This window comes from Euleptes europaea, chromosome 8 (assembly GCF_029931775.1).
Source record: "Euleptes europaea isolate rEulEur1 chromosome 8, rEulEur1.hap1, whole genome shotgun sequence".
Lineage (NCBI taxonomy): Eukaryota > Metazoa > Chordata > Lepidosauria > Squamata > Sphaerodactylidae > Euleptes > Euleptes europaea.
Window position 1 is genome coordinate 29,505,273 of NC_079319.1, and position 14,535 is coordinate 29,519,807.

The window sequence follows — 14,535 nt, forward strand, 5'->3', positions numbered from 1 at the left end:
AAAAACAAAAGAAACCCCAGACAATATTTTTTGTATTTTGTAAAGGCTGAAATACTGTAGCATCATCATCCTCTACAAGGCAATACAAGCATGAAGGACTTGTCTGTGTAACAAAAACACAGCTGCCGATGACTTTAGATGTTAATGGATCACTTATTAGCATATGCCAGTAGTTCCCTACAAGATACTTGTAACTACTTGCTTTAGGGCACTCCGTCTCCTCTTTCAACAATGAGTTGATGCTTCTGCCATTTAGCCAAGTGCCGTGCAATGCCCAGTGCCCCTCCTTTTAAAAAACGTACAAAATTGTCTCCAACCAGAGGACCTATTGCAAAAAGGTTGGGCTCCTTTGTGCACTCATATGTGTAGGGATCGATTTCGATAGGGTTACCCTTGCATGTAATTGGTTCATTTGGATTATGACCTATACCCTGGCCTTGGTCCTTTAAGAAGCACAGGTTAGGGTGCGAACCTATTAATACCAAGGCTACAGAGAACTTTAAGATCTTCTTCAGTCCAGTGGCACTCTGAAGGATACATTTCATATCTGATTGAAATGAAAGTACCCGATGCTCAGGAAAACTGATATAAGAAGAATGCAAATTAGAGTCCACATTTGTGACTGACTGAGTGCACATCATATGGTAGACCTTCTGGTATTCTGGGTAAAGCTTCTTAGGCAACTGTTTGAAAATCAAACTTGGGTCGGTGACCTTTCTGCGGAATACGTGAATTACAGGGATATTGTTGTTATAAGCACACAGAACTGCATCAGCAGCGGTGAGTCCACCACCAACGATTAGGACCGGGTCTGTTTTTCCACGCAATAGTCCTTTGCCTACAGCAGCTCCAAAATCAGACATGGAGTGGAGGACAAAGGGAAAGTCTTCTCCTTCGATTTGGAGGCGTCCAGGAGCATCAAAGGTTCCAGTGGCAAGAGCCACATTCTCAGCAAACAAACAGAATGGTATTTGAGAGCCATCTGTTGCTCCCTGATATCCTCGTATTTCCCAGTTTCTCTTGACTGATGGGGTCTGCCCATCCTGCTCTTGCGTTTGGAAATGCTGTGTTGAAGCGTGTTCGTTCACTTGGCTTTCATCTTCATGGTCCTGTTCTCGGTAAAGCCTTGACACAGACGTAATGTAAATGTTGTCCCTGAAGTTCTTCTGCAGGCCCATGACTTTAACGTAGTGCTTATAGTAGCTGGCAATTTCTTCTGGCAGAACTCTGTCACATTTTACATTTCTGAAACAAAACATCTCTGGTTATTCTCATACAAACACATATAGCTAAAGCACTTCCCTCACCTCTAAGAATAACTGGTTGGCCAATTTCTGGTCATATTCCATGAGTTTTTAGTTTTGCTGTTAGTGTTAAAATAAAAATTTGTCCTTTGTTCGTTGAGACATTTGCACTGGATTAGTGGTGTCAGAAACGGTGTGAACATATTTCAGCCCACAACTGTTAAGGCTTATAAAAATTAATGGCCAATTAAGGAAGAGTTCTTTTCATGAAAGATGATGTGCAATTTCAACCATAACTCTCATTCAGTTGCTTCATCAGCAAAGCTCTGAATAAGAGTGATTGAACAATGAACAATAACTTCTATTAATATGGGATTACAAGTGGGGAACCCAAAAGGGCTTGCCGTGGGCATCTTATTTTCCCCTGTATCCCCCTCCGCCACTGTTTCTTCTGTACCTTCCCTGGCAGTATCATAGGCTCTCCCCTTTTCCTGTTTCATTCTTTCCCATTCACCAGACAACATCTTTATCAGCTCATGTCTTCAGCTTTCCCTTCTTCCCTCTCCTGGCAGCCTGTCTCTGGCAAATCTGGCCAAGTTGTGTGGTGACCTCCAAGACCACTCGTACTCCCCCCTCCCCATGGTACTTTTTACAGAAACCAAGGCTTGGAAGGCTCAGCAATAGTGTTGTGGTTGCCTGGCAACCTCCAAAATGGCAACAGAGCTCACGGGCAGTCTTTTCTTAACACAAAAGGCATTGTTTCTATTGTCTTGGGTTTTTAATCCCCAATGTATTATTTTTTAGATTTCAAATTTTTCTGCAAACTGGGGACTTCAGATTTGTACAGAAATTCCTTCATCCCTAACTCCTTTCTGTGGATCTATTAACCTACTCTAACGCCCAGTTCAGAATTATATATATGATAATCTCAAAGCAACCTTGAAAAATACTATACGGAGAAAATGACTGGCTAAAAGCCAGAGTCCTGGACAGGTGGCATGTTTCTTATTTCTACAGCAATACAAGCAAATCTAATCTAAGCCAATGTTATGCGTATTAGACTGTGGCTCTCTAAAGAAGGTATAGACAAAACTAGCAAGTTTGTATTTCTGTATTTGATACATGATTTCTCAAAAGTAGTTAGCCAAGCGTACCGTATTTAGCTGAAATTTAAGTTTAATTCTCCAAGACACTGAGGTCAATCTGTAACTAAGTTGACTGAAGTCAGTCAGGGCTGGAAGTAGGAGCATTTAATGGCTATTCTGTCCTCTGGATCAGCATGTTGCACTCAGCTCTAAAAGAAGCTTGCTTAACTAACTGATTTATGAACTAATATCAGATTGGTTTATTTTGCAAACCAAAGCTAAGCATTACTATCATAGCCCACTGTAGGCATCATATTAACAGAACATAGTTTGCTGCTCTTCACTGAAAGAGGCATGAAAAAAACTTGAGATCTTCATTCACTTAAAGCAATCACTGTTTTATTGTCCTCACCTTCGCTTAGTAGCAGCCCAGTCCTTAAACTTGTATCCAGGTAATTCCATCCACTCTCCAAAACTGATGGTCAGCATAGAACCTTCCATGGACTGGAAAAACAAAATTATTTCAAGATAATATATTCAAAATGTTTGCTTATTGCCACAAATTCACATAGTCTGTAAAACAATTAAATCACTAACATTAATTTTCAACTTGAAAAAAAAAATACTGCCGTGCATTGCTAAGGGCCAGTCTGCACACTTTACATGCATGGCAAGATGCTTCCACATGGAGACTCCCTCACCACAACTACAATTGTACACACATAGATTTCTATAAAGATCTTGAGGATCACATGGAGAGCATTTCCAAAGCAAACATCTTAACATCATTTGCTCCTGGTGCGGAAGCTCTGCAATTCTTTAGTCACAAGTAGAGTTACACCCTTCTAAGTCCACTGAAGTCAACGGGCATAAAAAGCATAACATTGTAACTACACTTTCAGCTCTGCTGAAGAGCTACATTTTATTTTTATCTTAGTTTACTCCTAGGTTATTTTATCTAGGTTTCATTAAGGTTTTATTGTGTTATTTTAAAACTATATTCCCCCTATATAACTATCAACACTTTCAGGGTATGCTTTGCCGTGCAGTCCTGAAGAAGGGGCCCCTACGCCAGTGTCTGTGCCACTTGCACTGTGCAAACTGGCATGGACGCCAGCATAAGGCGTCTTATGATGCCCCCCCTGGACAGTGCTGGTGTCCTGGGAGGCGTTTCTGGGGACGGAGGTACCTAACCCCTTTCGGCCCAGAAATACCCCCTCACACCACAGCGTTACTACGGCAGCTATTTAATATGCTGGCGTAGTCTCACTAAAGTGAATAGGGCTTTTTTCCAGAGTTTTCTTCTTAAGAACATTTATTTTTCTTTATTCCAGCCAGGAAGCCTCTGTGGAGGCAGCACGGCTATGCCATCCCTGGCTGCTACCTAACTGCCCCCCCCTTCAGGAATGGGCTGTAAGTTATTCCATTTACACTGACATCCTATACAGAGTTACTCTCATATGGCAAAAACTAACACACATGTGGTAACCTACCGGAGGCTCCAGAAATCAGTAACTTTCTCTTTCATTGGTATTTGTTGTTATACTTGTAGAAAACTAAGGCACTTATACATTGCATTTCATAAATATGCAAATTTTATAGGTTAACTGAGTTAGAAATGATGCACGTTATGATGTTAATGCAGTAAAATACGTTAGACTTGTTAATGCAGTAAAATACGTTACACTTGATAAGTTAAGTACTGCATACATTTCAGTTTTCTCCTAATTTCCATTTTTTCCCACAAATATAAAGGAAAAAAATATTAGGTTCTCTCATTGCTTCAAAACTTGGAGAAATTTTATGTATCTACTTAGAATGGAGTAACTTCATAGGTTTGCACTGTCGGAATCACATCACATATTTTCTACCAGTGTATATAAATAATAACATACATCTACTTCCCCCAAAAGTACAAAAATGCAAAAAAATATAAAGCAGCTGTTCAATACTACCCAGTACTACACTTCCACTGATTTTTAACACACTGGCTTTTTCGCTGAAAATAGTGAACACACTACATAATATAGCCCAGAGTCATAACTTTCCTGAAATGGGAGACTGTAGGAGTTACAATCAATCAAAAGCTCTGTACACATCTTCAACATGTGTAAACTGGAAATATACCAATAGATTCCAATAGTAGAAACAAAAGTTTTCCTCACATGCCAAGCCCCACCAGGTGGTCCTTTACCAAGTACCATATGAGGAACATAATGGTGCTGTTCTAGATTCCAGTGAAGAACAGATGGGTAGTCAAATCCAAAGTCGGCATCTGGATGAAGCAGCGTGTCAAAAAGTATGGCAACAGGGTTTGAAGAGCGTCCTTCTAGGCCTTCAGACAAATATTCTAACTCCTAGTTTGAATAGGAAGAGTTAAATGGAAATTATCATCATCAAAAAGAATGTGACTTACAAAAAGAGCTGTAGTTTCACTTGCCCATCCTCACACCTCTGTTCACTATGACACCCAGTGCACTCCTCATAAGCCTCCTGAAGCCCCAGCACTGACTTTTTTCTTATCACCTCTTTTCAAGTTCTTTTAATCAAACCCAGGATGACTGCTTAGAGCCGCTTCCTTCACCCAGGGCTGACCAAACAGGACTGCATGAGCAGATAGTGCTTACTAATCCGCTTTGTGCCTCTCAGGTTTTGTCGTACCAGCTTTCATTATCAGAAGGTTCTAGACCTGGATATACTCCCCCCCCCCACAGCTTCCTGGTTGCACTGGGTATAAATATATTCCAGTAACCAGTGGCCTTAATAAATGTCTTCAAGCCCAATCAGTATTCTTGGGAATAATTTCAACCTAGTCAAGATTTCAGAAAGCCTGTATACCTGAGATGGATACATACGTCACATACCAGGTCAGCCCCTTATCAAGGGGGGGTGTTGTCTAATCTTACCTTCATTGTGGTTCAAGAGAGCTAAAACTGTTTGTTAATAAGTCCATCTTTGTATCACATAATATTACAGATTCACCTACTGTACCAAACCCCACCAGTTTACAATGTTTTAAAAGGTTAAACAAATTCATGGTGGATAAGCTATTAACCATGATACCTAAAAAATTGACATCCACATTAAGAGAGCAGCAGGCTTTAGGAATAAGTATCAAGAGTTTGGGAACGTAGAATCATAGAGTTGGAAGGGACCATCAGGGTCATCTAGTCCAGAAGTATTTAGTTTGCTATTGCCAGAGAGAAAGTGTTGAATCAGATGGAATTTAGGTTTGATATCGGAAAAGGGGTTCCCATGCTCTTAATGTGTGCAGGGTTTGTCACCTAAAGTAACTGCCGCTTAACCCCCCACAAATTCTACTTTGCATGTTACTGAAAAATGGGGGAAATGAAACACCGTGGCTCTCAGACACATAAATAAACAAGTTATTTCACGTTAAGAGTATGTTTTCGTGATGTCAGAAATTATTTCATAAACATTGAGATAAAATACGTTGCCTGTTTGAAGTGATATGCATGTTAAGGAACGGAATATAAGATTAGCAGGGCTCACCTGATCAACAAGAGAGAGATGCCTAGCTTCTTTTAGTTTACTATGCAAAATAGGATTTGGATGTACAGCATCAGGAGACAAATATGGCCTGTATCCAGACAACATGTAAGAAAGGCAAATTCCTGAAGGCCCATTACCTGTTTAAAAAAAAATCATAACACAATACTAATTAAAACTTAAAGTTACAGTAAACCAACTTAATGGGCATGCTCAAGCTACTATTATGCACTTCTATGTTCTATTGAATGTAAATGGGATAATTGAATTTGTGCTTCTGTCTTTCTTAATAAAATCAGTGTGGCTTAAAAATGGTCAGCTTTGGTGGGAATGGGCACATTTTTGCAGATATCCTAGGATACTATTTAGCAGATATATTAGTTTGATTCTGAATTAGGTTTTACAATAAAATAATAGTACAGATTGTCAAACTAGCTAATTCTAATCTGTTTATTGGCTGGTATGAAAAACAAAGTTTTTATTTAAGAAAGCTTTCCCAGTCTAAAGAACATTTCCTATTTACTGTGAGACTTATTTTTAATTTGAGCTGTTTTTACTTTTCTGTATCAAAAAGCTATTTTCATAGTCTATATAAAGAAAATTATGTCTGTTTAAATAATTATTTACCTATGGAATACAGCATTTAGCTTACTGTGTGTAATTACTGCATTTTTAATTTCCAGTCTTACTACTCACCTTTATATTGGTGTTTTTCAACACCATTTGGGGGGTTTAAAATGGAAACTAGAAGGAGAGGGCATTGTTTTCCTAGCAAGCAAAACAACACAGCTTTGTCTGCTTTAAGAAAAATACTGGTTGCTGCAGCGCTTCAGAACAGTATTTGCATAACATCATGCTACTGAAAGCTGATGCCAAATTGAATTTGAAGCATATGGGCCTAATGGCAGGAAACACTATTTCCTCCCTGCTAATATGCACCTTATCAGAACAATTAATGCCACTTCCACTTGCCGTGTTTGGTGATCATCAAGTCAAATTTGGAAACATCATCTGGTATAAGAACAGCTATACACTCCACGTTAATATAAAGATATTACACCAGATGTCCAATCCCTTTGCAGTCTACATGTTGTCATCCAGTTAAAAGTTAAAGTATTTATTTCAGTATCAAATGACCTTAAGAAGCTAAGAATCCCAATTATGAAATCCCTCCAGTTTCCATACACAGAATCAGAGCAATTTTTATTTACTGAATACTCTCTGTGTTACACAGAGTTTTATGGGCTATTTGCAACCGTCACTAAGAACTATAGCAATATTTCTGTTAATTAATAGAGTGCTCCGTTACGGAGGCATTTTGGAAGTTGAAAAACAGGCAAAATACTTTTACTGTCTGGGTAACAGCTCACAGCAGCATAAAGAGTATGTACTGAATTTGGATAAATATCAAAGACAGGCAATTATCTAGAGACCTGAGGAAGAGGAGCATCTGAATTTGATGATATGCATTTGTGTATAATATGTACTTAGATCCTAAGTAGCCAGATTTGGCAAAAGGGGGCACCAGCTGAAAATTCCTAAACTACTAACGAACATTCCCACAGTTAAAGGGAATAATCTGCTATCATACAAATATTCTGTACAGTATTAAAACACAACAGGGTCACTAGGACAATCAGTTAACCATTATATAAAATTTTAATGGCCATAGGGAAATGTTGGCACTACTTAAATTGGTACAATATTTCAGAATCTTGACCATGTGAGTGCTGAAATTAGCTGAGAACAACTTACCTATTACTACCATTGGCAAAGTCAGTGGTGCATCCACAGGTAGAGTAGTTTCTTCTAGTAGGGGCATTGTTTTAACATTTGTCCCAAGGCTGTCACCCAAATACTGCACTAAGGAATTCAAAAATTGTCCTTCGGTTTCCGGATTACTGTAGTTTCTATTCAAAGGGGGGAAATAAATCAGTATTATAATATATCCTTAATAAATAGTATAATTGATTTCAGGATATAACCAACAAAAATTCTATCCGCATTAAGCAAAGTACATACTAGTTTGTGCAGAACATAATTTTTAATACATGGATACTGCTAGTTTTATTACCACTTGATAGGGGAAAAGTTTTTGAATGTGAAGTTTACAAAAGGATAGAAAAGTCTATGACTCTCAGATTTTCCCCCTGTAATGAACTGTCTCATAACAATTTCTGTAATTAATCAAGTATTTTATCATACATCTCTGGATCTGACAATTAGCGGAAGGACTTGTTTGGTGAACTAAGGAAATGATGTCTGTAGAACTAAAACCCAAAGAATTAAGTTCTGAAAAGTAGAAACTGCTTGCATCAGTTGAGGACAATGGAAACACTTTCTCAGAAGTTTGCATACTGTTCTACAATTGATTCCTTATAGTCCAGGACTCTGCCAGACTTCATGCTTACTAAATCCACATCCTAATTGATTTATAGGAAGCTATTTCTGGTTCTAATGGTGCAAACTTAAAACAGAATTACACTGTTCTAAGCCCACTGACTCCAATAGATTTAGAAGAGTATACCTCTGCTCAGAATTGCACTGTAAGCTGCCATTGCATAATCCCAGAACCAGCACACATCAGCCCCAATCATTGCCATTGTCCTCTGGTACAATTTAGCCCAGTTGTTTGCCTCTCTGCCACTTCAAATCATGCAGCTATTCATTCATGCAACTACACTTATCTTGCACTGATGTGTGAATGTACTAGCTTGCTTAGTACAATAACAGATCACAGTTTTATACTGGGACCAGTTCGATGCCTGTCAACTGGTGGATCTTTAAAGAACATGAGCAAATATAATCATCTGCTGGATTATATACCCTTTTCAACATGGACCCATATGCTGCTTTCTCACCTAAAGAAGAAGAAACAAACAAACCCTAGTATAACCCTAGTATACAGACTTTGTTAAGTTTGTTAGAACAGAGAGATTTAACTAGCTTGTCAGGAAAGTGGCAAGGCTGGTATCCTCTACTAAAATGACGAATTATGAAGTGATTTCTTGTTTCCCCTCTCACTTCCTTTGCACCTGTACAGTTACCAAATACATCAGGATATGGAACCCAGTCAAAGTTGCTTGTGTTACTTAGCAAGCACTGCAATCAGTAAGCAGGATAGAAAAACAAAAAACAAAATCCCTGTTTACATACATGGTTGTAACTACCTTACTACATTTTGTTCAAAAGGAAGGCAACATGAATAATTTCCAGCAAACAATAACGTATCATTGGGTCACTCTTCAACTGCTAATTTCTGTTCTATAACTCCTAAAGTACAACCACTAATTGACTACTATCACTTAAGCCTTTTTTATCCTGTTTGCGCAGAATGTAAGCTTCTATTACAAGAGCATCTAGTATAGCATTTTCTATCAGGTGATGATACACCCAAGTGATACCTTGCTTGCCAGTGTAACAGTCACCCCTATTTAGTGTGACAATGCCCATAAGCAATACTAATAGTGTTAACATGCTATCAGGTGTAACCAAAGAGAACTCCAGTACAATCTTATGAAACAGTACAGTAAAAATCTTACATGACTGGCACTTCATTACATTTTTTATTTCCATTTTTATCTTGCAAAAGGTAAGCTTTGCAAAAGTTGATCACTATCTAGTGTTTCTTTGAATACCTCCTTTGCTATACAAATAAGGTGCTTCTGGACTCTTGCCCTTTTCTACTACATATTAGATTTGACAAAGTCAAACAGTCTATAAACTAAATCAAGCTTTATTACTTTGCAAAAAACTGCAGTGCCTATATACTGATTGAGTGTATAGTCCTTTCACTTTTTATTCTATGTAACTTTACATTACAATCTAAAGAAAAAAGTAACACGAACACCAATTACATTTTTTTCTGGATTACAGCCATTATAGCCACAACACATGCATTCCACGATTTCACAGTATGCACACAAACCCATTGGAGAAGACAATCATGACAGGAAAAGTTGATGGCAGCAGGAAAAGAGGAAGACCCAACAAGAAATGGATTGACTCAATAAAGGAAGCCACAGCCCTCAATTTGCAAGATCTGAGCAAGGCTGTCAAAGATAGGACGTTTTGGAGGACACTGATTCATAGGGTTGCCATGAGTCGAAAGCGACTTGACAGCACTTAACGCATACACACACACAATTAAAATATCTTATATTCTACAGCATAAAGGCTGTTGAACAGTTTGTTAACTGGCCATTCCAAGATGTTGATAGAGTTCGCCAACATCGAAGATATGGCAGCAGTAGGCACTGGAACTAGTTGTGGTTCCCTGCCACATTCCTATAGTGACCAATGCAAGTACGCTGTCACGTAATCTCAGAAGGCGCCCTACAATTTGGGAGTTTAATAAAAAAAAAATCCACACTATTGCTGGGATCCACTGAACTACAACTATGCTCATTCTGTTTTCGTCTACAGAGTGTCAGTTGGGCCCATCAGAGATTTTATTTCACGCATTTATATCCAACTTCTCCAAAGAAAAGGCTGAACTTTTGTTTAAAAAACACAATATACAGAACAAAGCTTAAGAATCTGTTCTCTACCCCTCCTCTCCCACTACACCTATACGTTCAGCCTGTTAACTGTAATAGTCAAAACCTAACCTGAAGGTGGGGGAAAGTTACTGGTTTTTCTTTCCAATCCATCACTAAAAAATAAAACTTTAGTACCCAGTCATCTATATTTATTCCTATATTCCGTTCTTCATGCTTGTAGACCAACTGGTCATAAGCAAAACAAATCCAGTACATCCATAATACATAAATAACCATACATACAAAAATAGATTATCTAAACAGTACAGTTAAAAAGAGGTGTCCTTAAAAACCATAGATAAAATTTTTGCCACAGCGAGGGTTACATGTGGGTCAGTCTCCGCCAATAACTTTGCAACTATCTCTTGCTGTCATCTATATTATACAATATGCATCAATGCAAGACATCAATCGATGTGGCAACGGGCCATCTGCGAGGCAGGTATGGAAAGGTGGCTTGTTGTCATATAAATATTTTGTCAAATAAATAAACCTTTTTTTTTAATCCCCATTTTGCCCGTTCTGTGACCCACAAGATTGACTCCCAATGAATGGAAATAATTCACGGTGGGTAGCCGTGTTAGTCTGTCTGCAGTAGTAGAAAAGAGCAAGAGTCCAGTAGCACCCATCTCTCCCCTGGACATCACAGACTCTTCTGCATACCACACCTCATCCCATCACGCCTGCTATTCACATTGACATACTGTTCACATTGACCTACTAATGCTTGTCTGAATTCACTCTCCTCTACTTAAAGACAGATGGATTCACATTCTAGCTGTATCTGAAGAAGTGAGCTGTGGCTCACGAAAGCTCATAACCCTGCCAGGAAATATTTTTGTGAGTCTTTAAGGTGCTACTGGGCTCTTGCCCTTTTTCTACGAATGAATGGAAAGTCCTGTTTCCGAAGGAGGGGAAGGGCGAAGGCAGCTTGTCCCTCTGTCCCCGTCTCTACACCTGCCGTACCTCCGCCTGGGCGACGCCACCCCACGACGCCTGGGGTCCCCCCTCCCCTCCCCTCGCGCCCCCATCCCCTTTCCACCGCCCCCCCCCAAAAAAAAAAACCGCCTCCCTCACTCTGCCCGGAGTCACCCTGCCCCGGCCCGTTTCCTGCGCCGCGACTCCCCCCTCCGCCCCGGCCTGGAGGCCGGCCTGGAGCGCCGGGTTCTCCCGTCGCCTCAGCCGGCGGGAGGAGGAGGCGGAGGGGAGGGGCCGGAAGGGAAAGGATGGAGGCCGCCGCCAGCAGCTCTTTTGACCCATAAACCCATTTCTCCCACCCCCCCCACCACCACCACAGCCGGCCTGCCTGGGAAGGGAAGCGAGGCTACCTGAAGTGACTGGCCAGGGAGCACCGGCAGCACCAAACCGTCATGAGGGACTGGGGGAGGGGAGGCGGTCGGCGCGGGGGCAGCGGGAGGGGAGAGATGATGGAGCCGCCGCCGCCGCCGCCTCTTCTCCTTTCTTCTGCCGCCGCCGCCGCGCTGGGGGCCGCTGTCGGCTGGCTGGCTGGCTGGCTCGCCTCCCTCCCTCGCCGCCTCGCCTCACACGCGGCGCTGGGCCAGTCACGCCGGAGGGAGGAGCCTCCGCTGGGCCCCGGGAGGAGGAGCGCGGGAAAGGGGAGCGGGGGACTAGGTTAAAGGGACCAGGCGAGTAGGTGATGGGAAAGACCTCTGCCTGAGACCCTGGAGAACCATAGGGCGGGGCCGTGGCTCGGTGGTAGAGCATTCGCTTGCCATGCAGAAGGTCCCAGGTTCAATCCCCGGCATCTACAGTTAAAGGGTCTAGGCGAGTAGGTGATGGGAAAGACCCCTGCCTGAGAGCCATAAGGAGGGGCCGTGGCTCGGTGGTAGAGCATCCGCTTGGCATGCAGAAGGTCCCAGGTTCAATCCCCGCCATCTCCAGTTAAAGTGACTAGGCAAGTAGGTGATGGGAAAGACCTCTGCCTGAGATCCTGGCGAGCCGCTGCCGGTCTGAGTGTTTGATGGACCCAAGGGCCTGATTCAGTATAAGGCAGCTGCATGTGTTCAAAGAGTCCAGTAGTCCCTTAAAGTCTAGCAACATTTCTCCCAGGGTATAAAGCTTCCATGAGCCACAGCTCACTTCTTCAGATACTATAAGTGACTGTATTTATGTACAGTATCAGCGAGGCTCAAAGGTGCTACTAGGGCCATGTGACACCTGAAATGATTTGTTTGGTAAATAAAATGCCTCAGGACTTTGAGCCTCTATTATGAATGGTGTGATGAAACGCTAGGGACAGTGAAAATGCGGTGCTGGAAGATCTTGGTTTCATTTATACCCTGTCATTCTCCTCCATGGAGACACGAAACGGTGTTCTCTGCTCCTCCACGAGACGTCTGGGAGGTATGTTAGGCTGAGACTCAAAGTCACCCAGCAAGCTTCCACGGGTGTTTGAACCTGAGTCTCCCAGATCCTACTCTGACATTCTACCCGCTACACCACCCCGTGATCCATTACGCTGTGAATGGGCAGTCCTCCTCACTGCTTAAAGGATTTTGAGGGGGAAATGGGGCACCACATTTTGTTTGTCCTTGAGAGTCCCCAGGCTGAAGGAAAGCACACTTCCAGCCAACGGCAGGCTCACACCCACACTGGCTTCTTTACTACCCTCATTTTCTCCGGTGTCATGAGGATGCTACGCATGCGCAATCCCCGCCAGTGTGGTTTGCAAGCCTAATGCTTGGATACTGAGCTGCAACCGCGTTGCTGTTTGTGTCGCCCCAGAAATGATAAAGATTTTTTTAGTTAGGACACAGGAAATAGGAAAATGGGGACTCATGTTAGAAGTTTGTAATGGGACCTGAGTAGGGGTATGGTGCCCATTCCCCATTTAGGCACATTGGATATCTTTGCATAGACCTGCTGCTTTACTAATATGTAAAAGCTCTGCATATTTAATTAAACATCTGTAAATGCATAAGAGCGGGTTTCTGGAGTAGCTTTTAAATACTCTGTCTTTCTTGTGCACTCACGGCTCTAGTAAATACCGCAAAATTCATAACCCAAACATTTCATGGGCAAGATTATAAAATAATAAACAGTACGGTAATTCCTTTTAAACAATAGTTAGTAATCTGTCAAATCCTCGCCACTTTTACATTATATATAGATGTTCTGAGATGTGTAAAAGCTTTCTTGGATATAACAAGTTCAGCTTTGTTTTCATGTATTTTTCAGTATACGAAAAGAATTTGTTTCAATAAATCAGTGTTGTTGACATGCATAATGCTCACAGACAGCTCTTCTAAGAGCATAGTATAGTGATTACAATATAAGACTAGGATCTAGAAGACCCAGATCTGAATCCCCACTCTGCTATTATAGTTCAAGGGGTGACCTTGGGCTACTATTAGCCTAACCTACCTCACAGGTAAGAGCAAAAGTCCAGTAGCACCTTAAAGACTAATAAAATTTCTGGCAGGGTATGAGCTTTTGTGAGCCACAGCTCTGTATCTGAAGAGGTGAGCTGTGACTCACGAAAGCTCATACTCTGCCAGAAATTTTGTTAGTCTTTAAGATGCTACTGGACTCTTGCTATTTTCTACAACCTCATAGGGCTGTTGTGAGGATAAAACTGAGGAAGGTTGCTTTGCCTTCCCATTGGGGAGAAATGCAGGGTATGAATAAATATAACCCTGTTATTTATTTGGTGCAAGGAAACAGTTTAGGCAAACCTAGCTCAGCAATGAGGATGGATAAAGGCCCCCCCTTCAGGTAGCAGAAGTGAGATAAGGGTATTTAGAAGTTATATCTTGCTCTCACGGCCCCATATGAAAACAGGCAGCTCTGAATGCCAAGTTGGTAGCAGTGGTTTACCAACCCCCTTCCTTCCCGATGGTTAAGCAGGGTAGGTGGGAAGTAAGAAGAAAGAGGATGTGGGTTAGGGCAGCCTACCCCCCAAGAAAAGGGCTCTGTGACCGATCCATCCCACTTCATAGTGCTTCCTACATCTGTGACCTCCCCAAAAGTTGCTCCTGGGATTCAAAGGCCTCCCAAGGAACAACGTGGGGGTTTGTAGTAGGATAATTTTGGGGGGCAGAAATGGTCTCTTCTGTCATAAACAATCCTTCCAACAATAGAAAACAACTGGTGGATATAACCCATTAGTGGCTAATCATTTGTCTTCTTTTAAAA

At 41.5% G+C, this 14,535-nt stretch overlaps 1 protein-coding gene across 1 annotated transcript; it reads right to left on the reverse strand.

The window, feature by feature from the left end:
• Positions 1 to 203: 203 nt before the first annotated feature.
• Positions 204 to 11,752, reverse strand: OSGIN2 (oxidative stress induced growth inhibitor family member 2). The gene is made up of 6 exons (XM_056854389.1): positions 11,709 to 11,752; positions 7,595 to 7,749; positions 5,843 to 5,979; positions 4,495 to 4,686; positions 2,742 to 2,833; positions 204 to 1,245 (listed from the first exon to the last, which is right to left on the reverse strand). Exons 1-6 carry the CDS (start codon positions 11,750 to 11,752, stop codon positions 204 to 206), a joined length of 1,662 nt encoding a protein of 553 aa, XP_056710367.1.
• Between the last annotated feature and the right edge of the window lie 2,783 nt (positions 11,753 to 14,535).

Excerpts from the sequence above, each read along its gene's own strand:
- OSGIN2 (XM_056854389.1), bottom strand. The coding sequence starts at position 11,752 with ATGACGGTTTGGTGCTGCCGGTGCTCCCTGGCCAGTCACTTCAG. Across the intron at positions 5,980-7,594 it reads TTTGCCAATGGTAGTAATAG|GTAATGGGCCTTCAGGAATT; the intron begins GTAAGTTGTTCT and ends TTTTTTAAACAG. Across the intron at positions 4,687-5,842 it reads ATCTCTCTCTTGTTGATCAG|GAGTTAGAATATTTGTCTGA; the intron begins GTGAGCCCTGCT and ends TATTCAAACTAG.